Genomic DNA, 27,671 nt, shown 5'->3' with positions numbered 1-27,671 from the left:
GTCGGATATGAACCTGACTCGGGCCGGAAATGAACCCGACTCGGGCCCGTCTCGCGGCTCTCTTCTTCTTCTTCTCTTCGGCTTCAAGAAAGAAAATAAAAGCTGAAGGCACTGTCCCTTATAGCGGCGGCGACCGGTGAGGACACCAAAACTCAGATCACTGTCGCGGATCGAAGGAAGAGGAGGACCGACATGGCGGTAAGCCTATCCTTCAACTCCACGCTGCGATTCGTTTTAGGTTACTAGTCTTTGACGCATCGTTGTTCGGTTGTGGGGTATCCGCAGTGGCAGCAGGCGATGGGATCCCACGCAGCGGGCGGGAGCCAGGCGCCGCCGGCGGCAGCCGCCGGAGGAGGCGAGACGCAGCGAACGCAGTAAGTTTGTCGATTTATGTTTCGGTGCTCGGTTCAGATCGCGACTTGCGTTAATTAGCCCCTTTTCGTGTGAAGATGGGGAGCAGTTTTTGCGGTGGACTGTTAGTGGGTGAGGGTGATTTGGGCAGAGAAGGGGAATTTTCATCCTAAGCCATCGCTCGGGTAGAACTTTTTGGTGTTTTCCCGAAAGAAATCTTGTTGGGAAGAAATTTAGGGTTTCGTCGATTGGGGCTGTGTGGGTTGTTGCCGATTAGGGTTAGGGATTCGTGGTGCTGTTCGTAACTCGGCATTGAGATGTTCACAGTTGTCAGTGAGGATGTTTACCAGTTTCTCTGCTAACAGCAAGCAAACAGGCCCGTACTGTCATAGATGTTGATTAGCTTGTGCGGATTACTTGTTATTTTTTGCATATGGTTGAGTATAGTATTTAACAGTTCTTACAAGATATATCGGAATACAAGAGGATTTGAAAACTGAGGGATTTGCATGCATTGGTTTTTTTCTTCCTTCTCTTTTTGTAATGTTCAATTATTGATCCAACATATGAATTGGCAAATTATGGCTCTTGTTTATGAAACAACAGTATCATTTTAAAACTTATTCCTATATGGGAGTAGAATTGAATTTAGTTTACTTGGTCTGTATGCTTTCGGTGGAATAGGTGTAAAACAGGGTTCTTACGCTATTGAGCATAGTAGTTTTCATCAGTCTCAGTTCCTGATTAGCATGCCTATATTTCTGATGGCATCTTGGTGGCAATATGACTGGCATTAATTGTGTGCTAGTTATTTTCAAAATGCCTCAACTTTCCAAGTTTCCTTGTAGTGCAGTGTGGCATTTCTAGTCAACTCTTCTATGGTTCTATTATGGTGTTTGCTTTTGATAAGTTTATCAATTGATGTGATTTAATCTTGCCATTGTTTCACATCAACAGGTATCCGTATGTGACTGGCAATTCAGTCATTGCCTTGAAATACAAAGATGGTGTGATCATGGCATCTGATACTGGAGGTTAGTCCTTTTTTCTGCACAGACAAATACCATTTTTACAATGGGGGAACTTAGTCTTATCTTCCAATTGCAGCCTCCTATGGGTCAACTTTGAGATACAAGAGTGTGGAGCGCATTAAGGCAGTTGGCAAGCATAGCCTCATTGGAGCAAGCGGAGAGTTCAGTGATTTCCAGGAGATTTTGCGCTATCTGGATGAACTGACGTAAGTTCCATCAGTAATGGGTGGATATGGAACTTCATAATGATTATTTGGTGAACTCATGTTTTTGTTTGTATGTAATGCTATGGAAATCTGAATCTCTTCATTCACCCTTTCTTTTCAGATTGTCTGATCATATGTGGGATGATGGGAACTCTTTGGGCCCCAAAGAGATCCACAGCTATTTGACAAGAGTAATGTACAACAGACGCAACAAGTTTGATCCTCTTTGGAACTCACTTGTGCTTGGTGGAGTTAAAAAGGGTCCCAAGGGTGACGAGAAGTATCTTGGGATGGTATGATCTGTTTTCAAACGAATAGTATCATCTTATTCACTGGTCTTGATTTGTCAACATCTTACGCCTAATTCTTGACCTGTGCAGGTTAACATGATTGGCACCCACTTTGAGGAAAACCATGTTGCTACTGGATTTGGAAATCATCTGGCGATCCCAATACTTCGTGACGAATGGCGCGAGGATTTGACTTTTGAAGAAGCTGTTAAGCTGATTGAGAAGTGTTTGTTGGTCTTGCTGTACCGTGATAGGTCGTCTATCAACAAATTCCAGGTATGAACTCATTAATCTTTGTTAATGTGCTTAGTTTGCTGAACCTGTAAAAATTCCCAGAAATTCAGAGCAGGATTACAGATTGGTCTAACTTGTACTTGAATGACAGATTGCAAAGATCACAACTGAAGGATCAACCATCTACCCGCCATACTCCTTGAAGACCTACTGGGGCTTCTCACACTTCGAAAACCCAGCACAGGGTGCTGTGGGATCTTGGTAGATGCACCGTGCACGCTGCACATCAGGCCATGAACTTGGGGGGTAGCAATCAGTGCCTTCAACAATGCTTTCAGCCCTTGTGAACGTTTGTTCTGAACATCACTGGAACTCCGCATTTGCTTTGTATGACATGCCGGTTATGATTCAGCGAGTTTAATTCCTACTTTTTCGTCGCTTGTTGTGAACGTAAGATGTTAATTTACATTTGCGGTTTCGGTGCCAATGTGTGTTGATTTATATGGTTGCGGTTTATGGTTCCCTTGCTGGAACCTGGGAGATCTATGCTACAAGAGCAGTTGAGCACTTGTCTTGGCAAGTGATAAACATTATTACTTTCATCTGGACATTTCCTGCATAGGATTGTGCCAGTGCTGCGCTGCGCGATTTTGGAACAGTACTAGCTGCCGCGGTCACGGGTTCGCCACCTTCCGTAACGAAAACGTTAGTAAACAGCAAGCACCTTCCCAGACATCCTGTATCTCGCGATCTAGGTAAAAAAAAACGTACGCATCTGCTGTACACAAGGTGCGGGGAAACATAATTGAAAGTAATGCATCGAGAGCCTTCACATATATCAAATATAACCGTTAAGCTGGGCATCTACAAATACAAAGAAATGTACACGATAAGAACATGGTAGATATACGATTTTTCAAAAACATGATAAATCTACAAAATGTGCACTTGCTACATCATTCATTGCAAAATTGTGTCACTGACACTTGAGCATTTGGCACATTTTTGTTACAGGGCATGGAACGGGGATATCTCCCAAGATGATCCACTATTTTTCGTTCCAAAGAGAATGTACACATGGAAAACAAGAATCTTATTACGGAGTTAAAAATTGTCGCTGTTCTCAACAAATGTCAACAAATATCTAACAACTAACCCCCTATGATCTTCATTGCTTTCTTTACTTGTCAACTCTATCGCGCCTTTCATTATCCGGGAATACAGCCTCTCGAGCTGTGGCACGCCATAGCCTGCCGTGAGCTCCATGAAGCGTTGCTTTAGGGCTTCTAGCTGCCCGAGTAAGTCATCACCAGTAGTCAAGGTGGTGGCAACTTCACTGCTGTCAGTCTCCATGGGTTCAGGAGGAGCAGGTACTTCTGGTGCTTCAGCTGGTGAATTGTCGGTTTCTTTCAGAGTGCCATTTGAATCTGGTTCTTTTGGAGCTTCTTCTGGGGAAATTGGTTTTGATAAATCTACATCTTCTGGAGACCTTTCATCTCTTGCAGCCGCATCTTTAGTCATGCCTGAAACAAACAATGGTTCAATATCTTCCATAACTATTGCTATTACATCTTGACAAACAAATACAAGGGTTATAGTCAAGATCATGAGAACTGACCCTGATCATTTTCTGAGCTTTTCTTTTGCCGCTTTAGCACTTCATAACTTTGTGACAGGTTTACTTCTGGCTGTACATTGCGAAGCCTTGCACTTATTCTAGTACCAGAAACGAGCTGAGCAACAGGTGCTGCTTGAAGAATAGAGCTATCTTCATCATCCACAACCTGCAGTGGTCCCCCCTGTGAAGCAATTTTATCACAGAAGGACACCAAAGATGGGTCCATCTGCGACAACATACCTTGCACCTGACCAAAAAGGAGTTCATTAGACATTACAAAGATAATTGATATAGTGGCATAGTCAACAATCAAATGTACACGAAAGTGAGAACAAACACAATACCACATCTCGGAGTTCACATGCTCTACTGACAATCCTAGATCCATTGTAGTCGTCCCCATTATAAGTCTGTATAGAACATACATTGCTTAGCAATAGTAGCGGAAGTTTGGCACTTATTTAAGCTGCCACATCAAAATGCTCACCATTGAGACGTAAATGTACTTATGCAATGTAGGGCCAGAACATATGTAACATGAACTGAAAAACTAAATTCCCAAATTAAAAAAAAAATGTACCTTTGCATTCAAGACAATAAGATCAATATCCTTCATAAAGGCTGCTCTGGTAAGGTATTGTCCAGAGTCCACCCGCTGCAAGACAGTAGCCATATCCATGGGCTTGTGTATTACTGATCGATAGTCAGGTACCTCCTCTTCTGATACTGGGAAGTGAAACACATTGAACCTTTTGTTGTATAAAATGCTGAAAAGACAAGCAGCCACACCATTAGTTCTATCAGGTTTTAGAAACAAAATCAACAATACTGTGACAAGCTACTAGTGCAACAATGCTTATGCAATAGAAGATAAAAAACGAGCTATCTGCAAAAAAACATTGAATATTCAAGGAAAAGAGAAAGGAAAATATTTTTAAAAGCCCTCTCAAATAACAGAATCCCCTTTTTATCAAACTTTAGAAAGCAGGTTTAATGATTTGGAAATATCATAACAAACTTTTAACTGCCTCTATAGTTATTAATTGGTGACAATAAATAACTAAGCTGCATAAAGGAGTACACTGCAGACCGGTTACAGATATCTCGGAGGCACATCCTCATTCGACGAACAGCATGCTGCTCAGCTTCTGCCTTAGCCTTTAGCTCTGAAATCTTTGGGCCCTCCACTTCCTTTGGAGCTTTGGGAAGATCAATAGCGGATTTCTGTTTCTTCGACTTGTTTCTTGATTCCTCAGTTTGGAAAGAGAGTAATGACTCAAACAATATATTGAAGTATCTCAATCTATCATCATAACTTGGTTGATCCACTTGGTACCTATCAAACAAATATTAATTTCTTGGTGAAAAACAATACAAATGAAGAAATGCAATGGAGTTCACGTGACGCAGGGGATACTGAATCACAAATGAAATTTTATGCAAAAAACTGAAGTCTACAAGTCGATAAAAAGGAAACGAAATGTATCCTCAACTATGTGCTACTACTACAGCATATCTAATGCCCAAGGCCAAGCAGATTGCTTCCATGTTTTTCTTTTTCTTTTTCGCGAACAGGCAAGGATGGAATATACATAGCATACACAGACAGAGATCAAGAGCCAAGAGTACAAAAATAAAAGCTGAGCAACAAAGATATAGTAAAGTAACTAACACAATATAAGCAACAGGTAGGCAATTATCACTTTATATCTAGCTGACATCAGCAAGAACAAGCCAAGTAGCCAACACATCCGAGAAAAGGTAGAAAGACATTTGGCAAGGAACCTACACATTGCGAGAAGTGAATATGGAAGCACACTCTTCTTCGAGGTCGGTGAAAGCCACTGATGATGTTCCTAGCAACAAAACTGGAAGGTTGGATGGCAACTCATTCAATAGAGTCAATAACACAGCCCTGAGCTGTTCATGTGCCTGTAACATAAAAAATTAAGTACTTAGGTAAATAATCATTATTCAAAACTTGTCAGAATCATGTCAAAGCAACAGAATTTTGAATAAATAAAACAGAGTGTACTAACCGTATCCCACCAAAGATGGAACTGAGGTAGGTAGAGAATGGATGGGGTTGTTCTCTTGGCTTCCCCAAAAATATGCACAAGAGCTTCTTCAGGTGTCTTTGCACTTGGATCAGAGAGAAGAGAAGGCAGTCCCAATGAGTGAACGGAAAACTTCTCAAGCTCATGCAAAACAGCTGGTCCCACATGATCCTGCTAAGCAAAAACCACATTAGCAAGAGAAAAGGAAAGGCACACAATATGGTATAATCTATTTATAGAAAGAAACAGCCTTACCAGTCCAACACTCTCACCACCACATATCAAAAGGCGAGGTCTATAAACAAGAGGGATGGAAGATCCATAAGAAAGGGCAGAGAACTTGCTAACATCTACGGATGAAAGAAAAGGGAAAATATCAGAAATCCGTTCCATTATTTTATCAAGATGCCTCTTCAGGCAGGGAGCGATAACTGATGAAAGTGGCCTTGAATGCACAATGGATCCCCTATGCGCAGCTGGAGTTATTGTAGACATAGCTTCCAAAAAGTGGTACTTCTCAACACTGACCGAATCAACATCAATGACAAACTTGTCGTCACTAGTGTAGACCTGAGGATACTTCTCTCTAAATGCTCTAATAGCTGCTTCAGTACACAATGCTTTCAAATCAGCTCCACAATAGCCCACACAGCTAGCAGCAAGCTCCATCTTTAGTTCCTTTGGTGGAGGATCCTTCCATTTCCTTGTATGAATATCCAGTATTTCGGCTCGAGCCTCGTAGCCAGGTAAAGGAAAATAGAACTCACGATCAAATCGGCCAGGTCGACGCAATGCTCCATCAATGGCATCAATTCTGTTAGTTGCTCCAATCAAGACAACTTGCCCACGTGAATCAAGACCATCCATCAAAGCAAGCAATGTCGAAACAATTGAATTGTGAATCTGCTCCTGCTTGCTAGACCTCACAGGTGCCAGGCCATCAATTTCATCAAAAAATATAATGGACGGCTGATTCTTTTGAGCTTCCTCAAAAAGTAACTTGAGCTGCCTTTCAGCCTCTCCCACCCATTTACTAAGAACATCAGCCCCTTTGCGCATATAAAAACTGACCTTCTGGCCGGCTTTAGAGGCAGCACAAGCTAAGGCACGGGCAATCAATGTTTTTCCTGTACCTGGCGGGCCACAAAGCAGAACTCCTCTAGGAGGAGTAATGTGATAGTTTGCAAAAAAATCTGGATACAGCAAAGGAAAGAAAACCATTTCCTTTAAAGCATCAATGTACTCTGATAGTCCACCAATATCTTTAAAACTCACACTCTCATCAACCTGCAGAGGCTGAATATCAGCTCCTCCCTTGGAACTAGGTCCGGCAGTTTGGACCCCGGGCATGAGTGAAGTAGAACTGTCACCCTGGTGACCCCATCCAGACGCTCCAACATTCAGACCCCATGCTGCTGGACTGTGCATGTCCAATCCACCCATCAACCACGGCATACCTCCCCTCCCACTACGCATCCATGGCATGGATGGACCTTCATCCGGCTCATCCACAAGAAGGGAATCATCTGAATCATCTGGCAAAGAGAAACGAGGGCGCTTATGCATGCGCGACCCACCTTTTTTTAAATACTTGTTGTTCTTTGGACCAATTCCATGGACTAGTACTCTTCGAGGAGATTGTGGTCTGTGCTTCCCTTCCTTACGAGGGGATGGTCTACGAACCTCTGAACGATCCCTTAAATCATATCTCCTCCTTCCTTCTTGCTCTTCCTCACCATCTTCATCATCTCCATCTGCTTCAGCTTCATCGCCTCCATCAACCTCATCATCATCACCATCCTCTTCAATGTCATTGCCATTTTCTCTTCGATCTTCTGCACCCTGTTCTTCAGAGCTTTCCTGTTCATCTTCAGATTCCTGGTATGGATGCAGCCTTCGTCCCCGCAAAGATCTTCTAGGCCGTAAACCTTCACGGCGGGGTATGGAGTTAGACAACTTCTGGCGCTTTGGCCGAGCTGACACTTCATCATGTGCAGCATCGTTTCCCCCTTTATTCTTTGAAGTACGATATCTAGGTCTCTGAAACATTTAAGGGAAAAGGTGAGATAATTCAATAATAATCAGTAAATTTAGTTGACAGTGGGGCAGATTGGATTTCATGAGGGAGGAAAAGGCGAGGCGGAGGGTGGAGAGCCGTACAATGCATTACTAGTGTGAATATGCAACTTTTCAGGAACTACAGTAACTCACCATAAGATCATCATCTTCCATACTGGAACTATCTGTATCATAGCCCTCAAGATTTACAGGAATCCTTCGCTTTCGCGTTGAACGGCGCAAATTTGCTGCGATAGACTATAAAGGAAATTATCATATGCAAGCCAACTGAGCATAAACTATGAAGTCCTTACAAACAGAAGGCCATCCTTCATAATATGCAGTTAGACAGGAATTAGATTTTAAAAAAATGTGCAGATGAACAATTGGTTAATCTTAAAAATGATACCCTAGCAATAAAAGCCTACTGTTTTTTGGTCCACAGCCAACTTAACCATGAACACAACTTAGTGTGACAGTGCAGCCTTTGTAAAAGCAAGGCATTCTCATAACAAAAACTGCTACACCGGCGATAGGAACTTCCAATTGTAATTATAATCTAAAACACGATAAATCATGTTAAAAAAAGGCATGGTAGGCTATATTACAATATAATATTCATGGCAGCTGCAACTGTTGGACTTGATTAGCAAGGACTTTATTAGTAGTATTTTTAGCGAGCAACAAATCCAGAAAGAGAACGAACACAAAAACATTAAAGCTCTGTTTCAACCTTGTAGAAATAGTGATGCCATCACCAATTCATGGCGCAGTGAAATATTTTTCCCCTAAAAACAACCCACCACCAAAGTTCCTTAAAATTGGTTTCCAGAAGATGGCAAAACAGAGACTTCTATCAAGGTTGAGACCCCATTGCAGAAGAAATAATACACACCAGCTACATGATTTATTATGATGCATGCTTTTACCAGACACAGCACACACTTTATATGCACGGAAATGAAACAGAGATGCCAGGCATTCACCAAAGGTTCAAAATGAGCTCCAAGTCACTGAGTATCCAATTGGCCAACACAACAGTGACCTTATCAGACACATATGCCTATAAACAATAGCTTTGATGTACCTTAGCTGGCTGTTAATTGGGAAGCTATTTAATTTACACCTACAACTAACAGTAAGACCAAGTGAATCCAGTATTAATCAATCCATCCCACTCAGGCCTCGTTTGGGCACATAATAATCCCCTCCAACCCATATGTATTGGGAGTGATTGAGGTGGAAATTAGTTCATTTTCCACTCCTATCCACATGAACTGGAAGGGAATAGGTTTTATCCAAATAAGCCCTCAAAAACAACCCCATGAAGTACGCTCATCAAGGCTACCATATTCACAGCTATGTGCACAAGCTTTACAAGCCCAAAATAATGCATAATTAGCATGTGTCCAAAGCATGCACGCATTGACAATCTCATACATACATTTACCTATACAAACAGATCACCAGAAAAGAACAATGAAATCAGAGGCTCATTAAGCAAAAGCTGAAGAATTAGCTTACATCGGCCGGTGGTGGACGGGCAGCTGGTTTGCGAAGCAGTTTCTTAGCAATCTGTGATGCAGCTGTTCGCTTCTTAGACTTGACCTTCTTCCGCATTGCTGGCTTGTAATACATATAGCCACGAGCATAGTACTTCGGCCGCTGCCGGAGCCGGTCACTGGTCCTCACCGGCGTCACTGACGCATCCCCCTTTCCCTCCATCGCCACCATCCCTCTGTCCTCCTCAGGTGCACTGCCAAACCATGAAGCGCATTGCTCCTCAAATTAGGCCGAACAATCCCACGATTTCCGCCAATCCCCAAACCCTAGCCCCGAATCCACCAACCTGCATACACAAATAAAATATCAAATAATGGCAGATTTACCGCCAGTGCATTACGAAATGGAACCAGATGTTTATTTCTCACGCTGGAAACTGCCCCCAAAAACACCCAAAAAATCAAACCCGTGAACAATAATAAGAATCCGTCCCACAAAACTCTAATCAGCCAGCCATGAATCATCCAAAATTCATACGACCCAACAAAACCCCGCTCCACGCCAGAACCCCGAGCAAAAACCCCCAAAATGAGCCCAGAAACAGCGCCAAAAATCCGGGGGAAAATTCCCAAGTCAGGCGCCGCGGGGAGCTAACCTCCGGGATCCGATCCGCAGGGGTCCGGCGCCGCGCGAATCCGGGCGGATTCGAGGCGGCGGCGGGCGGCTGTGGGGGGCGGGGGTGAGAGACTCGCGAGGGTTTCCTCGCTTCCGTCGCGTCGGGGGTTTCGAAGCGGAGGAGGGTGCCGAGACGACGCGACGCGAGGGTTTCCGGGTTTCTTTCCTCTCCGCCGCACGCGCGAGGCACGTGAGTGGGAGGCTGCCCAGGTCGCGGCGTTCACATGGGGCTAGAGCGGGTGCAGTTTCTGACAGGTGGGCGTGGCAGTCTTTCGGGCCCGGTGGCAGTGGGAGGAGAGGAAATCTGATTTGGGATTGGAATGTGTGGGAATCAGTTTGTAGGATTTTCTAGGACGTTGGATGGAGAACGGACGGTGGAGAGGGTTTTTTCCAGGTTTCTGGGAGGTATATGCTAACGAACTCGTGTATCGTTGGAGAGAACCCATTTTAAAGTAAGGGAGTGGGGTGCCTACATTTGTCCTTTGTCTCCCTCTGCCCTAGGATTGTCTAAAGCCACAAGCCCACAATTGAAATGACACTTCTAAAATCTATTCATCATTTATTTTCAAAAAAAAATCTATTCATCAATCAAGACTACTAAAAAAGTAGTTGTGAGACTTAAGTCTAAGGAAAACAAAAAAATAATCCACAATTTGGATGTATGTTTTTTAAATGTGTTGAAGGCGTGAGAAGTGCATAGGTTCTAGCCCAAAAGGAGGTTAAGGTCTTTCTCGCTACCCATGTTGACTGACCATGACATCTCTAGACAATCATGTAGTTTGTATGGATCTTGGTAGGTCTCTACTCTCTAATATTTATTAAAAAATATTTGGCAATAGTATTTTAATGGACTATATGGCTTGATGACCTCAAATGCAATGAGACTCACTATGATGTTTTGCCATAAAAATAACTAATGATAAAAAAAACTTTAAGTGGCCGCTATTTTTTTTTACCGAGCAAGAAGTTGAAATATTGTATATCCATCGGTCTCTTGATCGTGTGCTATAAATTGTGATGATAATTTCTTCGTTCCGTTCTTCCTTTGTAGATTTGTAATGCATGTTAAAGTCATTGTTAGGTAAAGTATATATACCTGCAGCCTGCTGATGAATCTAGCATAATAACTCAGGAACGAACAATCATATATGAAGCGGATAATGTTTGCCTTGCTTTCTGACATTTTTCTAGTAGCATTAATAAGTTTTAGGATATATCCTCAAGCATAGGAAATCTACCTCTCACATTAATAGAGGAAAGGAAAAAATTTTGCCTATAGATTAAAAAGGCAACAAGGTAGAGACGAGAGATTTTTGCATCGATGGGTAGCATGCAAAACAAATGGTTCTAAAGCCGGCCGTAGAGAGGCCGTGACAAGAAATCGTACGTAGCATTTGTCGTGGTCAAGTCACAAGCAGACAGTACGACATATTCGCTGAGCTCAGACAACCACCAAACGCCCACAGGTTTGTTGTTGTACTTGCTCCCCTCAAAAGACAGCAATAGTGCCCAGACCCTTTTCGCCTTTGGAAGCTTCCTTGGCTCCTTGCTGGCCTGTGAGCGTGACTCGACAGATCCGAATCGGAGAACGCTCATCATCAACGCCATGCAGGCAGGGCACAGAACCGAGTACAAAGCGCATGTGGCCGCGAGCGCTATTGTAGGCCTGTACCATGGGGCAATCACACCATGGGAGGAACAGGAGAAAGATGCAACATTTGGGTAAATTTCTACCAGTATCATATAGGAGTATTATCAAACCCTTTTACAAAGCTGGATAACTATTAACTAGAAAGTCAGTGAAAGACGGGATAAATGATAGATCAGTTGGAGAACTGGCATAAACTAAGACAAGGATGGTACTTGATCCCAAAAAATTGACAAGTAAAGATTTGTCATATAGCGGATCAGGTACCTATACATGTTGTAACCTTTAGCAATCCCATAAAAACCGCAGAGCACTTGGCTTTTCTTTTTGTGGTTATTCGAGGGTGTGCAGGTGACACAATGATCAACAGCAGCTTTCCTTAATCCTGAGTCACATGCGAGCGTACAGGTGCAATTGTGAGCCCATGCGGCTTCCCTTAATTAATCACCATTGTTGTCGTCATTTGCATCGTGATGATTGTCACCATAGTCAACCCATGGGAGCAGTGATTCAAGGAAGACCAGCGCAGGATTACGCCCAACAACATCACGAGGGGCACGGAGTCTCTCTGCCCCAGCAGCTTCTTGTTCTACAGGTGGCATCTCATGCACCATTCCTGGACCAACCATGAATGGCCGTAGTTCTTCTGGTGGGAGCGACGGTGTTGTGTCAGAGAAGTCTGAAACAAGCAAATGAGAGTACCTGCGAGATAGAGGGCAACCTCTCAGGACATCATACAACTCAAAATATAGTAGTCTGGGATAACTTCTGAAAAATATATATAGCCTCATTAAGAGTTAAGACAGAGTATCCCTGAAACTATATTTTCATGTATGTAGAAAGGTTATAGGTACTGTAATTTGCTAAATACCACAGATGCAACACTACTGTTAAGTTGTGATAGTGTAGCTATGCTAGACACTAACTCCTATGCTTTCCATATATAACCTTTTAGCCTGTAGGCAAAATCAACAATTCATAGTGCTAGAAAAGAATCATATAGCAATGACAAGTTATGAAAACAAAGGCTTAATCAAGTAACTCTGACGTTGCACAGATTCCGGAGGAACTTACTCATTCTTCTCGGAAGAGAATGCCTCTTTTATAACACATGCCCAGTCCTGGGCTTCTCTGTTATCCTGCTTTAGTGATTCAATGACCAAAAGGGCAGCCTCTTTCAGTAAGTTCTGCAGTTCTGGGAATCTCCACATGATATAATGGCGTTCCACATATATGTTGATCATATGCTCAAGTGAAGGGCTTCCTGGTTTCGCTGATCCAAAGAACACATTTCTGAGTATTTGGGTCCATGATGAGTCTTTCAGAGGAGCCTTGTCAACTATCTTGCAAAGCACCAAAGGATGAAGCATCAGAGCTTGCTTCATGAGATCAACAGATGTTGACTTGTCAGCATGATCAGAACCCTCAGATGTTGCATCACGCTCAAGGTAAAACCGTGCAATAGCAAGAGAAAATGAGAAATTTGGGAATAACCAAAGGGAGTTATCACACTGGTACTCTTCAGCAAATTGCTCCAGCCATTTGTACTGCTGTGATCTTAGAGCAAAGTAATCAATGCAAAACAGAGCACCCTTTGGATCATCAGAATCCAGTGACAACAGAAACTTGCAGACCTCTAAAGCTGACCGATGGCAGCCACGTCTATCCAAATTTTTCATGTGACTAAAGAGTGCTGTAAAAAATGGCTTATTTATGTCATGGCTGTATTTCAACTGGTAGTTACCCTGCAGTGGGCTAAACAAAGGGTGCCAAGCACACTCCAATGCAAATAGGCACTTCTCCACTGCATCTGCTGATGATTGATGCTCTCCAGAATATTTGAAAAGTTCAGCAAATGTCAACAGTGATTCTGGATGATATGGATATTTTCCTAATATAGCTGCAATAGCATTGAGATCGTTCGCCGCTTTGGCAGCTTCAAATAATTCCTGCACATGGCTGACAGAAGGATCAAATGTGTACCTGCAAACAATTAAGAGCTTGGTTATTGAAAAGGTTAATTTGTAAGGCACTAGAAAATCTTTCTCTTCCAGATTCACACAGAACTTTGGAATCTCATTCCGCCTTAAAATCTTCTTTTTTACATAAAAAAAGGAGTAATCGGAACAATGGGGAATAGGTCAGTAAACCTGATAATAATACAAATCAAGATGCCAACAATCAATCAAATTGGCGATGTGCAGAAATGAGATGTTAACCAGACAATCCCAAAAACATATTATATCAAATTTAAGGCATCAATCCAGCTCAAGTATGGCTCATACAAGATAACTTATGATGTGTATAAAGAAATCTTCATGTTACCAAGAATTAGTTCATAGAGGGTTAGTGCAAACCCTCCCACACCTTCAAAAAACACCTGAACCGACCATGCATCAATCAAAGTATAGTTTCTTCTCCAACCATCTCACTACAAAGAGTATCTTGTACCATGATATGCCATATGGAAGTATGGTGGCATACAAATATTATACACAGGAATACATAAACTATGTCCTCACCTGAAGTAATTCAAACCACTCTTCGTCTCAAGAAGATCCATTGATATCGACTTATCCCATGGTGGCCAGTAGCTAGGTGGAGATACAAGAAGAGTTTTTCTTGGATTGTGGGCAACACGCCTGACACCACGTACTTGCCTTGAACTGCTAGGCATATTCCGTTGACTTTCAAATGAGTCCACTACCTTTGATCCAAAAATGCGTCTCATCTCATTTTCACCCTTCAGATGTTTGGGGTCAATTGTGAGAATTGAGGTCGCCCCAGCTTCATCTGTCTCAATTTCCTTTCCAGTCGCTCTGTCACTTTGATGAACTCTTTGTTGCATTGGCTTCTTTTCAATAGATAGATCTTCCAGGATTGAATCCAGTGACTGTTCATCCTTTGACTTCATTGACGATGGTTCCGCCTTGCTCTTTTTCTTCTTTTTCTTTGATTTTTTGTTTGTTTCAGGAACCACATTCGTAGGCTTCTTTTGCACAGAGTGTTTCTGTTCCGTATAACTCAAAGGTTGACTTCTTTCTGCTTCATCTTCCTGCAGCAGAACAAGTAAATAAGATTAACATCAAGCCATCAAGGAATAGAAGGATATATTCATCCATGGTGAAGACACTACCATGAAAATTAAAAACAGAGCTATACTATATGGTACAACAAGGCAAGGTTGGGTCTGCAAAGATTTCATGAGCATTGCAATTTCTGTTTCTTACACCTATAAAGTCGTGGTTATATGCAAATATGCACCATGGCCTGCAATGCGTAAATAAGAATAAATGCCCAAACACCTTGATGAATGCTAGCAAGCCAAGACCTAATACTTCTAGGTATGAATCCATATCCTTTAATGAAAAACTTCTCTTTCTATTTGTAATTTCTTAGAGACAAAGTTTATCTTCTGCTTCTTTGGAAAGCATTGACAGTTCACAGGAAGGGCCAGGAATACCAGCTTGCAGCACAGAACAGAACATAACCAACTCTAAAGCAAAGCCAAAAAAACCCAATTCCATCCAAAAACCTAGCAGCTCCAGTGAAATAAAGGCCATTACCACAGTGCAACAACAATCAACTGCTAAGGATTCTAAATATTAGCACAGCACAGTATTAAGCCTTTCGTGATCCTTTTTCAGGAGCTATATCCACCCTCAAATCAACCGCACACATCATTGGAACTTGTTTTTCTTGCCTCCTCCAACAACACTAACAATCAACATCGTAAAATCCCCAAGGAGTTATCCCCTCTGTTTTCCCCTAACAATTTTACCATTGACGTGCGACAACATCGGACGCTACAAGGTAGCTCAGCACGATAGGGCGATTAGAAGAAGTGCTCCTAAAGTCCTAATACAACCTAAGAACGATAGAACCCAAGCGAGGTGATCATCAGGGATCGGGAGGCACGCACCTTGTCTTCTTCTTCGTCGTCGCCGCCGTCGAGGAGATCGAAGAGATTCCGCGCCGCGGCGCGCGGAGGAGAGGCTTCCTCCTCCTCCTCCGGCTGCTCGTCTTCGGCGACATCAGGGTCCTGCGTGGCGGCCTCCCGCTCCTGGAGGACTCGCCGGAGCAACCTGGCGGACATGCCGACGGCGAGGTGGGGCGAGGGTTAGGGTTTGGGCTCGAGCTTGAGCTTGGGCTGCTGCCAGGCGAGAGAATTTTCAGATGGAGATTGCAGAGGAGAGTTTTGCCTTTTCGGGTTTCCGGTTCCGGACCCAAACAGGCAGAGTGGGGTCACAGCAACAATTGCAAAAGAGTAAAATCCCTAAGGTCTTGTTTGATCCCATGGCAAAACTTTAATCCTGCACTTTTAGCTCATTTTTTTAACTCTGGGATCTAAATAGGTAGGCTAAAGTGAGCAAATAGCTAAAATCTAGGCTAAAATTTTTTGCTCCCAAAGAGGCCTTAAACTGGGCTAAACTCCCTCGGGGCGGGCGCTAGACGCCCTGTACCCCATCCACCTCAGCGCTCGAGCGCACCCGCACCCTATCCATTCCGCTCGAGCGCACCCGCACCTTATCCTTCTCGCGCACCCATACCGCCGCCGCCGCCCCTCTCGCCCGAGCTCCTCCGTCTCCTCCCAACCGCCTGATCCAGATCCGCGCGGTGCAGATAGATAGCTACGGCGACGACGGCACCAGAGACTTCTTCGATCAGGTGGATCCGTACTCCCCCGCCGGCGGCTTCGACATCTTCTCCGGCGAGGTGAGTCCTTGTCCGGGCTCAGGCTCCATCCATGTTCCCCGGATGGGCATTGAAGCACTCGACCTCAACTCGCAGGCAGATGGCTGCCTGCAATCGGGCGGGGGAAATGGAGGCAACGCCGGCAACATGGCCCCCCCTCCCCCTCCACCCCGCAGTGGCAGAGGAGGCGGCAATCGAACACTCGGTTTACGCGCGGCTCGCAGCAGCGATGGAGGCATTGGAGGGCACGGCGAATCTTCGGCCTCCGGTCATTTCTGCTGCGCTCGCTTGCCACCAGTTCCCGCCACCGGCTGTGGGATGCGTGGATACGTAAGCCATGGCGCAGCTCGCTGTGGTGGACGGCGCAGTGACGACGACGACGATGCTGACGACAACGGTGTCGAAGAGATTTTTCAAATCCCTCAGGTATGTTCCCAGGTCTATAAACTCAGACAAATATGTGCAAGTTTCTTGTGATGCAAATGCTAGAATAAAATACCTGCGTATTCTTGTGATGCATGTGTTAGAATAAAACTGACAAGGCAAGTTGGTTAGAATACAATGGCAGACTGTTGTGTAAATTGCTCCTTGATCAAATTGAACTGGGTAACTACAACAAAGGAACTATGACAGTAAGAGGGTACAAGCTCGTCATAGAAAAGTACCACTACGCAACCAACTTGAGGCATGATAGGAAGCAGATCACTAACAGAATCAGGCAACTCAAGCAAATGTACCGATTCATAAAAGATCTCCACATCAACAGTGACTTAGGCCGTGATGAAAATGGCTGGCCTACTGAATATCTAAAATGGTGGGAAGATGCAACAGAGGTACTTCTTTCTGCTCTTAGGAATGTTCATAATTGGAATTCTATGTACACTTTCTAACTTCAGTTGTTAACATAACGTGCAGGGGCATCCAGATTGGAAGAAACTAAGGTCGAGACCTCCAAAGTACCTACCAATGCTTGAGCAGATATTCGAGGGTGTAGCTGTGGATGGTTCCTCTTCATATGTTGCTGGACAAAGCAATTTAGATGATCAAAGAGCCCCTGTGGATCAGGAGGCCGAGGAGGACGGATTTGAAGAGAATGAACAGAGTCCTATGAGTTCAAATAGCCGTAAGAGAGCAAGCAGTACTAGCACCACAGGGTCAAGTCCTAGCAAGAAGACCAAAAGCCCAATGGTTAAAATGATGAAGGAGTACCTTAGTTTCTCTTCTAAGCAACAAGCTGAAAGGAATCAGTACTTCAAGCATGCTTGCACTGAGAAGCAAGACAGGAAGGCTCAGTTGAGTACTTCAATTAAGCATGTTCAGCAATTGGTTTTAGAGTGTGGGCTGGATGAAACAAGTCCTGAGTACTATGTTGTTTCCCAAATTTGCAAAGATGACTGCATCAGAGAGTTCTTCATTAACATGACTACAACAGAAGGAGGGCTAGCCTTCTTGAGGAGATAATGTAGGCAACACAACCTAGAATAGATTTGATTTGAACTATGTATATTTGTGATTTGAACTATCTCTACTTGTGATTTGAACTATCTCTACTATGTATGTTGTTGGGTGGTGAACTATTTTGTGATGAACTAAGTGATGATGAACTGTTTTCTTATGAGTTTTCACTCAATTGTGTCTCATGATGTGGATGGGGAGACTGAATCAAGTGATGATGAACTTTTGAAGCTCATACTTGAGGTACTTGAGGAGGATGAGCATGAAAGACAGTTCACGGAGGATCTACTAATGTTTGGTATGTACAATGACACTTACTTCCACAAAACTAAGAAGAGAAAGACCATTGAAACCGGTCATGATTGGGTTATGAGAAATCTAGCAGATGCTGGCAAATGCTATAACATGTTTAGAATGAGTAGATCATTGTTTGATCGACTGCATGATCTGTTGGTGGAATTATATGGCCTGAAGTCCACATCAAAGAGTACTTCAGTAGAGGTCTTAGGAATGTTCCTTTGGATGGTTGGTGCACCTCAGTCAGTCAAGCAAGCCGAGAAACGATTAGAGAGGTCACTAGATACAGTTCACCGCAACTTTGACAAAGTTTTGAAATGTGTTGTAAAGCTAGCAGCTGACATAATTAGGCCAGTGGACCCTGAATTTAGAACAATGCACCGTAGGTTGCAGAATCCTAGGTTCTTTCTACACTTCAACAATTGTATAGGAGCATTAGATGGTACTCATATACCAGTTGTCATGCCAAATGATAAGGTGGTTCAACATCTATGTCGGAAGGGCTTCACTACACAGAATGTGCTTGTTGTTTGTGACTTTGACATGAGGTTCACATTTGTTCTTGCGGGCTGACCTGATTCAGTACATGACATGAGAGTGTTCAATGATGCCAAGGACAAGTACCAAGACAAGTTCCTACATCCACCTCCTGGTATATTACTGTTTATGTTTCCACATCCAACATCTATGTCTACTCATGTTGTAGGTTTTGTTTGTAACAATAATGTTCATATTTGTAGGGAAGTTTTATCTAGTGGACTCTGGATACACGAATCATCCGGTTTATCTTGCACCTTACAAGGGAACAAAGTACCATCTTCTGGAGTTTCGAAACGGGCCAATGCCGAAAGGTACGAAAGAGATCTTTAATTTCGCTCATTCATCTCTTAGAAATTGCGTCGAGAGGTCATTTGGAGTTTTGAAGATGAAGTGGAGGATTTTGTTGAAAGTGCTAAGTTATCCAATGCCAAAGCAAAGCCAAATAATTATTGCATGCATGGTACTTCATAATTTTATTAGAGAGAGTCATATAGAGGACAAGGATTTTGATCATTGCGACCGTGATGAGAACTATGTTCCTCCTGAAGCATCAATCTCTCAACCACCAACACGGACTACTCGAGCAAGCGATGAAGATCGAAACATGAATGCATTGCATGATCAAATAGCCTCAGGTTTGTTCAATAGATCGTAGCGAGTGTGATTGATTTCTTGTATAGCCTAGGACCATTGAGTTGTGTACTTGAACGATTGTGTAATAAGTAAAATATTTGGCTACTGCATGCATGGCGACCAGCAGGAACAACAGAGAGTTCCTAGCCGGCGCACGCATAGCTCATCACGCCAACGCCCAGCAGAGAGCACGTCCAGCTAGTTCAGCAAGTTCTTTCCTGTGCATGTGCATGGAGTCATTAAATGAGGGGCAAATCAGTCATTGTTTGATGAAAGTCTAAAGTTTAGCCCATGGATCCAAACAGCCCAGCAGGACTAAAGTTTAGGGGCTAAAGTTTAGCCTATGAACTACTGATCCAAACAGGGCCTAAACTATGTCTCGGGATGTCATCTAAGTCCTCAAACTTTCAAATTGCACATCTAAGTCCTCAAACTTATTAATCGTTTCACACAAGATCCAAATGACCAAATGGCGCACCTCCATCCAAATCGAGCATCTCAAGGACAAATTGAGAAGCTCAATTGTTCCATCAATGGATTCAACATTCTGCCTCCTCCCAACTTCGTTCCCCTAGCGAGGATACGACAAAGCGCGGCAAGGGCGGAGCTAGAGGGTGAGCCGGATGCGCTGGTCGTGGATCCCAAACGCCATAGCCCATGGAGATGACGCCCGTGGAGGGAGACCGCCCCTCCGGTAGCTCGGCATGGGAATGGCAGCACGGCTGGGCCCCCGCATAGGAGAGGGAGGGGAGGGAGAGAAAAATTGGTTGATACACGGTCCCCACGTGATAGGTACATGTCACCGCCTAGTTAGCCTGACGCGTACGTAGTTTAACCTAAATTATGAAGATTTGGATCCATATGGTACAATTAGCAAGTTTGGGAACTTATATTTGCGTTTTAGAAGTTCGTCGACCTAGATAACACACCCAGACAAGATGATGTATCGCCCATGCATTTTACTCATTGCAAAATTTTTACTCAACTCTCTACTAAAAATTTAAGGATAGTTGGAAAATTTACTCACTTTAGCAAAATTGCTACTTGGATAAGAAGGTCTCTATTTTCTAACCTAGAGACTCTCTCACACGAGTGTGGCTGGAGGCTTCTACTTTTCTGGTATAGCAGTTTTCACCCATCCTCACCTCGCACGCTCGGCTAGATGCGCATATCCTATGCAGGTGTCGTCATTTCATCGGTCACCCCATCACCCCGCCATCTCGCAACCTGTTCGCTTCAGCTTATTCAGTCGGCTTATCAGCCACCAAACAGTGTTTTCCTCTCACAACAAATCAGCCGTTTCAGCTTTTCAGCCGGCTTATAAGCTGAAGCGAACAGACCCTCGTTAGATATGTGAGATCGTCGTCACCAAATCAGGTCACTCTGCCAAAGAAATAGCAATATCGTACTTCCTCAGTCCTTTTTTCTATATGTCGTGAGTGCTAGATAAAAAAGGGACGGAGGGCACGACCGATAAAAAGCGTCGGAGGGCACGACGACGGAGGGAGTACGAGCGAAGCTGATTTGACCATCGCCTCTTGCCGAGCAATCAATCAGACGGTCGATGGGGCCCACCACGTGCGGGTGTCGCGCCGACTCAAAGATCGTGGTACTGTGCACGCGTGTACCCACTCCGTCTCTTTTTCTTCTTCTTTTTTCCTTTTCTTTCTTTTTGTTTCCATCCAATTTTTTCATACCATTTTATTCCTGTAAATATCGTTACGTTATATGCATAGTTTTCTAACAATATTTTCATGAAATTTATTACAAAATTTATATGTACAAGTTATGTCTTAAAAGTTGCACTACCAATTTTATCGTGTAAAAAGTTCTAGAAAAAAGTTATGCTTATACGTTATTTAGATTATAATTTTTAAATTTTGAAAATTTAGAGTTATTATTTAGAAATTGTACACTGAAGTTATGTACATAATTGTTCATGCCATCAAAGTTATCTTAAAAAATTATCATGTAATAAATTATAAGTAAGGAACAGGGTTGTCAGAAAATCGAGGGGGGCTCCTGGGGTGCGCTAACTAGAGTCGCCTTACATCCACAGCCGTGCACCGCTTTGGTTGTGGCGATGCCAAATTCAGGGTTATCAAGTTTGAGCACAGCCACCATCGTCTCTCCTTGAGCTCGGGCTCTTCCGCAGCTGTCTCGAGCTCCACGAGTTCGAGCCGAGTAGATTCGCTGCTATCAGCCCCATCAAGCAAGCTCAGGTAACCGGAGTTGAGGGAGCGAGGAGAGAGAGAGGAGGGCAGGCGGCACTAAGGGACTTGGTAGGAGAGGTAGAAGGAGAGGGGAAATGATAAAGAAAAAAAAATAGCAACTGAGTAGTAGGAAATGTTGTTGGAGCTGTGTTTGAAGCCCTGAAAGTTGGAACAGATTCTGCTTAAGTAGGACTCTGAAGTAGAAGCTACTGTTGAGTTGCTCTTAGAACTAGATTACCAAGAGGTTTACGTAATTTCTTGAAAAAAGTGTTGGGACGGAGACAGATCTGAATTTGAGCAAATTATTATATTTCATAGTGTTACGTCCATGCCTTGAATTTTTAGAAAAGAGACCGTAAGCATAAGTTTTGTCTTTTTTTCCCTTATTCGGGAGGTTAGCATATTAAGCTAACCAGCAGTAAAAAAATTAGCCGTTTAAATAAGCACGTGAGATTCTAATAGACCTGGTAACTATTAACAAATTATCTTTCTAATAATTAGTAAAAAATAACTATCAACACAAACAACTTTTTTTTAGCACATAGCAAAATCTAAATATCTAAAAAGCCAAATCGATTTACATTTTGGAATGGAGGCTGTGTCTAGCTAACTATTATTACTAAACTACTAATTTATCCAAACATACCTGTCGGTTTAGAACACATGATCAGATTCAGATCGATATTTGCTAACTAACATTCTTACCTCATTTTAGCCCTCAACTAACATTCTCATCTCGCGTCTCATAACTACTCTACCATTCTGAGACTGGACATGTGATTAAAACTTGATACGGAGAGCTATTAAGCAAAGCCCCTATAGCTCAGTGGTAGAGCGTCAGTCTTGTAAACTGAAGGTCCGTAGTTCGATCCTGCGTGGGGGCAGATTTTTATGGTGTTTTTTATTAATCATCCAAACTCCTCTTATAGCATTTTACTTCATTCTTCCCAGTACAAACTTCATTTTTCTTTAGTTACAGCCCTCTTAGTCTTAGATAATTTCTTTACTTCATTTTTGAAGTTACACTTCTTCATTTTCTCCGCAAATAAAACAGCGCTCAACATTCATTCTACGTGGGAGCTTTTTTTTTAAGACCCAGCCCTCTTAGAGCGTTTTTTCTAGTTCATCAAGCAAACTACAGCAAATAAACAGCCATCGCTCAACACTGGAAGATAAGCCAGGCTGCAGCTAGATTGTTACGTTCCACTCAACACCGGTGAAAATATCAGGCAAAACAAGCTTACTCCTGGTCCGCACCAATAGTTACATTGCACTGACATACAACACACTTAGGGCTAGTTTCGGAGGCCCAATCCCGGGTGGATTCCAGACTTTTCCCTGGGCTGGATCCCCGCGCCGCAATTCGGCCTCGGGCCAAAATTCCTAGCTTTTGGGAGCCCGTCCGACGGAGGAGCTCTACCCTATCCCTGCCTTTTCCACCGGGTGAGACCTCCCCACCTCGAGACACCTGACGCATCTCCCCCGTGCCGCTCGCAAGCGCCGTCACGGCGTCGCCCCTGCGCCTCCCCCATCCAGGCAGCGCCGTCATCCCTGCACCTCTCTGCCGTCCCTATGCCTCCCCTATCCAGGTGATGAGCGCCACCGTCGCTGCTCCTCCCCATCCAAGCAACAAGCACCGCCATCGCTGCTCCTCCCCATCTAGACAAACGATGCCTCTCCGCTTGGACCTCTACCTCTGCTGGCTCCTTCACGTCTACCACGGTGCCTCGATGTGAGTTCTCCCTCCTTCCTCCTCTATCAGATTGCCTAGGGTTTGTACTCATCATGCCTTGGGGTTGCATGCTGATTCATTCATTGCTACTGGCTGATTCTTGTTACTATAGTATAGCTACAGCTATTATGGATTCTTGATGTCGATTTCTTTATACATCACCGACTGCTCTAGATTTAAGGGGTGTTTGGATCTTTAGTCCCGACTAAAATTTATGTCACATCGAATATTTGAAGGCTAATTAGGAGGACTAAACATGAGCTAGTTATAAAACTAATTACACAAATGGAGGCTAATTCACGAGACGAATCTATTAAGCCTAATTAATCCATCATTAGCACATGTTTACTGTAGCATCACATTGTCAAATCATGGACTAATTAAGCTTAATAGATTCGTCTCGCAAATTAGTCTCCATCTGTGCAATTAGTTTTGTAATTAGTCTATATTTAATACTCCTAATTAGTATCTAAATATTTGATGTGATAGGAATTTTAGGAGCTACTAAAGAAACAAACACCCCCTTAGATTCAGTGTTTGTACTCTGTACTAGCCATGCACATATTATTATCCCATGGTTGACTCTTGTTTTGATTGATACTGCTAGTATACATTCATCTACCATCTTTAATTCGAATTGGTTCCCGCTCAGTTCTATGCTTTGATGCCGGGATTCAGAGATGAGAGAGATAATTTTGTGCATGCTTTGATTGATACCAGCTTATTTTGTTCCCTTCTTGTTTCAACTGGTTGAGAGATAATTTTGTGCATGTTTCTTCGAGTGCAGTTCAAGATCTTTGGAGTGAAAGGAATTGTATGTTGTAACTTACTTTCTCTGTGGTCTGTACAATATTGCATCCTTTTTCCTAATTCTGTTCATCTTCGTTGTCATGGTTCATTCAATGCCTCAAGGTTGTTGGATGCAATCATGTTCTGTACTGAAATTTTCCATGAAACCTTTTTGGAGCTTTATGGACTGTCATAGTATGATGTGATAGAATTGTGGTGATTGTTTGAAATTCCAATTGTCAGATAGACCGGTTGTATCAACATCGAATGCACTTTTCTTGTTTTGGATAGTTCTATGGCCACTCTGGGTGTTCAAGATCACTTGTTACAATATGCATTTGAGTCAGCCAGCCAGTCAGATAACATGTGGTATTAATTATTGGTGCAAGTTTAGATCAATTCGTACTTTGTAGGCTCATTTCTACAGCGATGAATAATGCATGCATGCTTTCTTCAAATCTTTTGTATTTGCATCGTAACCGAAGCAATGCTGCAATCTGTTCTCTTGTAGTCTATGAGTTGCTTGGTGATAACTGATGAACCTTTGATTATAGTGTAGAAAGTAAGCTAAAAAAAATATATGAATGATACCAGTACCCTGATTTCTGGAACATTCTTGGCATTGCAGTGTTCATTGGTTGCTGGACGCTTGACTTCTGGATTTCATTCAGCAACATTTATAGTGTCGATGGGAGCTATTCTTCAAGTAATTGTCCTATTCTAGTTACTTCTTTTCTACAAGTATGATATATGTAAATTATACCTCAGTTGTGCATGTGACTCTACTTCAGGTATGGCAATTATACTCTATTCTTCCAGCCATTGTCCTATTCTGACTTTTCTTTTTTTCTACACAATATGCATTTGAGTGATATAGTTTACTTGGTCAACTACACACACACACACACACACACACACACACACACACACACACACACACACACACACACACACACACACACACACATATATATATATATATATATATATATATATATATATATATATATATATATATAAGAACAGGATGACGAGCTATTCCTAGTTATGGTCCCTGCGCTTCAGCAGTGTCTATATGAGGAGAAAAGGCCAGAGCACACCTCAACTATGCTTGCTGAAAAGGTCAGACAGATCTTGGAAGGCCACGAGAATTGGTGCAAAGTGGATTTCAGGATGGAGCTTGGGTTATTTAGAGTTAAAGAAAATTATTTTAGAGTGGAGTACTTGTTACGTGACACACGTGATGTTAGAGTTGAGGAGCAGCTGGGAATGTTTATGTTAATGCTCTCTTATAATGCAAGCACCAATAGGCTAAAAAAGGAATTCCAACATAGTGGTGAGACAATTCATAGGAAAATAATAGAGTTCTTCGATATAATTCGAGCACTGACTCATAGATTCTTGAAGCTCCCAAATATGAGCTATACACATGTGAAGATTGCATCAGACCCTCGATTTATGCCTTTCTTCCAAAACTGCATTGTGGCCATTGATGGCACTCATGTCCCGATCACCATTGCACAAGAAAGAGCCGCTCCCTACAACAATAGAAAAGGAACCTTGTCACGTGATGTGTGCATGTGACTTTGATTTAAATTTCCTTTATATAACAGCTTGGAATTATTGTACGAAGGTAATGCTTTCATCTTGCTCCTATTTACATTAATGGTCACAACTTCTATTTGAAAAGCTAGTTCTTCCTGTTTACATTAATGGCAACAACTTACATCAATTGAGCCTCCACATCAAAGAACTGATCTACGAGTTGACCCATACCCCAAAGAACTGAGACAAGAGTGGAATGTACACCACAAAGGACCACCTTAGAGCAAAGCACACATAGCAGAGCACCCAATCATAACTCAGAGAAGAGCAGGTGCCTTCTCTTGGTAGAAATCTATTCAGCTCTGGTCTTGATGGTGTAGAAAGCACTAAAGTTCAGTCTGCTCCAACCAGTCGTAATTTAGAGGACCAAGATGTTACTGGTGGGAAGAAATGCAAGCAAAGTCAGATTGCAGCAAAACTTGGAGACTTCATTGACTTTAGAAAAGACCAGATGGAAAAAACTCTAGAAAAGTTAGAAGATAAGAAGATACGTGAAGAAGAGTACTCGATGGAGAAATGCAATGATATGGTGGACGCCGTGGAAGAGCTATCGAATGAACAGAAAGGCGATGAGCTATCGAATGAACAGAAAGGCGATGCAATCGAGCTTTTCTAAAGTGAAACGAACAGAAAAATACTAGTGAGCACCAAAAACCCAAGAGTCCGGCTGATTTGGTTGAAGAGCAAGATTGCTCGGGTATGTTCACTTTCTCAATTTTGTACCCTTACTCAGTTGTCATAATTGATCTTAATTTCTGCAATGTGTTATCTGTGTTTGTCGGTTGAATCCTCTATTTCTATATATAAAACGGAAAATTATGTCCATGGTGTCACTGATGTTACATGTTTTTATACTGCAGCTTTCTTCCTCTAGTGCTGCTACAAATGAAAACTAAGAAGCCCCTTGTGTCCACCTCCAATGGTGATATAAGGTATGTTATGTTTGAAGCATTTTTGTTTCAATTATCATTTCAGTATTTCAGTAGGATGTGAAGATATATGAATATTATCCAATCTTTTCATTGACCACCAATGTTGCATTAATTCGCACCACTTGAGAAACTCTAATTGGGTTGAATCTTTATCTCCATTTTCCGGTGTTGTATTATATGTATCTAGTCTCAAAATAATTGTCAATGTCACTATTGCCTTTCGGAAGTAATAGATATATTAGATATATTGTATTTCACTGCAGTTTGCTGCTGGTGGTTCTTTCTATTACCAAGTAAAAAATTGTATCCTAAGCCTAATGATGCTTCCATTGCAGATTGAGCAGGAGTTGTAATTTGGGATGTGGTATGCGAACTTGTAGCTCCAAGTGAGCAGGAGTCCTAATTTGGGAGCTGTGCAGAGTACTTGTGAGCAAGAGTCTGGATTTGGAAGCTGACATGTTAACTTGTAGTTTGGGAGTCTGGATTTGAGAGCTGACATGTTAACTTGTAGTTTGCACTAGTTTGGGAGTGCAAAGTACGGTTATAAATTAAACCTGTCTTATTTTCTAGGATATGATACGTTCTACCATATGTGCTGGTCTAAATTTCTGGAAAACATCAGGCACCTTTCTTTTGTCACAATGAGCTGAAACATGTTACTACAAGCGAAAAGAGATGCATCACAATGAGCTGAAACATGTTACTACAAGAGAAAAGAGATGTTACCTTAGTACAATGAGCTGAAATATGTTACTACAAGAGAAAAGAGATGTTGTTACCTTAGTACCTTAGAACTACTACTGCATGCCATGTATTCTGGGTTAGCACTTTTTTTTTAAAAAAAAGAAGCGTGCAAGAAGACACAGGCAGCCGGAGGCGCACACACAGCTGGACAGGGCAAAAACCCTCCTGCTAGGCTGCCCCCTCGCGTCAGGACCCCAAAGAGCAGCGGGGTAGAGGGGGAAGCACTGCCCTGCGGTGGAGAGGATTCCAAAATCCAATAATATCCCCGTGGGATCATTTCTTCCCAGGATTAATTAACCCTGTGCTGCCAAATGAAGCCTTAGTTACACACGACATCATCCAACTAGCTGCAGACGAAACAGCAG

The 27,671-nt window shown here is 42.7% G+C and overlaps 5 protein-coding genes and 1 non-coding gene across 6 annotated transcripts; 4 read left to right on the top strand and 2 right to left on the bottom strand.

Annotated features, from left to right (window-relative positions):
* The first annotated feature begins 41 nt into the window (after positions 1-41).
* LOC117844710 (proteasome subunit beta type-4) lies at positions 42-2,599 on the top strand. Its single transcript, XM_034725470.2, has 7 exons — positions 42-198; positions 286-374; positions 1,309-1,385; positions 1,459-1,588; positions 1,710-1,881; positions 1,969-2,154; positions 2,264-2,599. The coding sequence occupies exons 1-7, from the start codon at positions 193-195 to the stop codon at positions 2,375-2,377; spliced, it is 774 nt and encodes a 257-aa protein (XP_034581361.1). The 5' UTR covers positions 42-192; the 3' UTR covers positions 2,378-2,599.
* A 447-nt stretch (positions 2,600-3,046) lies between these two features.
* LOC117844708 (ATPase family AAA domain-containing protein At1g05910) lies at positions 3,047-10,172 on the bottom strand. Its single transcript, XM_034725465.2, has 11 exons — positions 10,004-10,172; positions 9,370-9,694; positions 7,999-8,103; positions 6,043-7,827; positions 5,770-5,958; positions 5,520-5,662; positions 4,821-5,066; positions 4,311-4,497; positions 4,075-4,140; positions 3,731-3,977; positions 3,047-3,635 (listed from the first exon to the last, which is right to left on the bottom strand). The coding sequence occupies exons 2-11, from the start codon at positions 9,577-9,579 to the stop codon at positions 3,217-3,219; spliced, it is 3,597 nt and encodes a 1,198-aa protein (XP_034581356.1). The 5' UTR covers positions 9,580-9,694; positions 10,004-10,172; the 3' UTR covers positions 3,047-3,216.
* Positions 10,173-11,731: 1,559 nt separating this feature from the next.
* Positions 11,732-15,874, bottom strand: LOC117845225 (uncharacterized). Its single transcript, XM_034726186.2, has 4 exons — positions 15,594-15,874; positions 14,194-14,726; positions 12,746-13,654; positions 11,732-12,373 (listed from the first exon to the last, which is right to left on the bottom strand). Exons 1-4 carry the CDS (start codon positions 15,765-15,767, stop codon positions 12,112-12,114), a joined length of 1,878 nt encoding a protein of 625 aa, XP_034582077.1. The 5' UTR covers positions 15,768-15,874; the 3' UTR covers positions 11,732-12,111.
* Positions 15,875-16,703: 829 nt separating this feature from the next.
* LOC140221928 (uncharacterized) lies at positions 16,704-17,827 on the top strand. The gene is made up of 3 exons (XM_072291883.1): positions 16,704-16,792; positions 16,935-17,199; positions 17,282-17,827. Exons 1-3 carry the CDS (start codon positions 16,704-16,706, stop codon positions 17,825-17,827), a joined length of 900 nt encoding a protein of 299 aa, XP_072147984.1.
* A 138-nt stretch (positions 17,828-17,965) lies between these two features.
* On the top strand, positions 17,966-18,691 carry LOC117844339 (uncharacterized). The gene has a single exon (XM_034725068.1). It carries the CDS (start codon positions 17,966-17,968, stop codon positions 18,689-18,691), a length of 726 nt encoding a protein of 241 aa, XP_034580959.1.
* Positions 18,692-22,316: 3,625 nt separating this feature from the next.
* TRNAT-UGU (transfer RNA threonine (anticodon UGU)) lies at positions 22,317-22,388 on the top strand. The gene has a single exon. It is a non-coding gene; the product is annotated as a tRNA-Thr (tRNA).
* Positions 22,389-27,671: the final 5,283 nt, after the last annotated feature.

The sequence above is a fragment of the Setaria viridis genome, chromosome 2 (genome assembly GCF_005286985.2).
Source record: "Setaria viridis chromosome 2, Setaria_viridis_v4.0, whole genome shotgun sequence".
Taxonomy (NCBI): Eukaryota; Viridiplantae; Streptophyta; class Magnoliopsida; order Poales; family Poaceae; genus Setaria; species Setaria viridis.
This window is presented reverse-complemented; position numbering and strand designations above follow the sequence as displayed.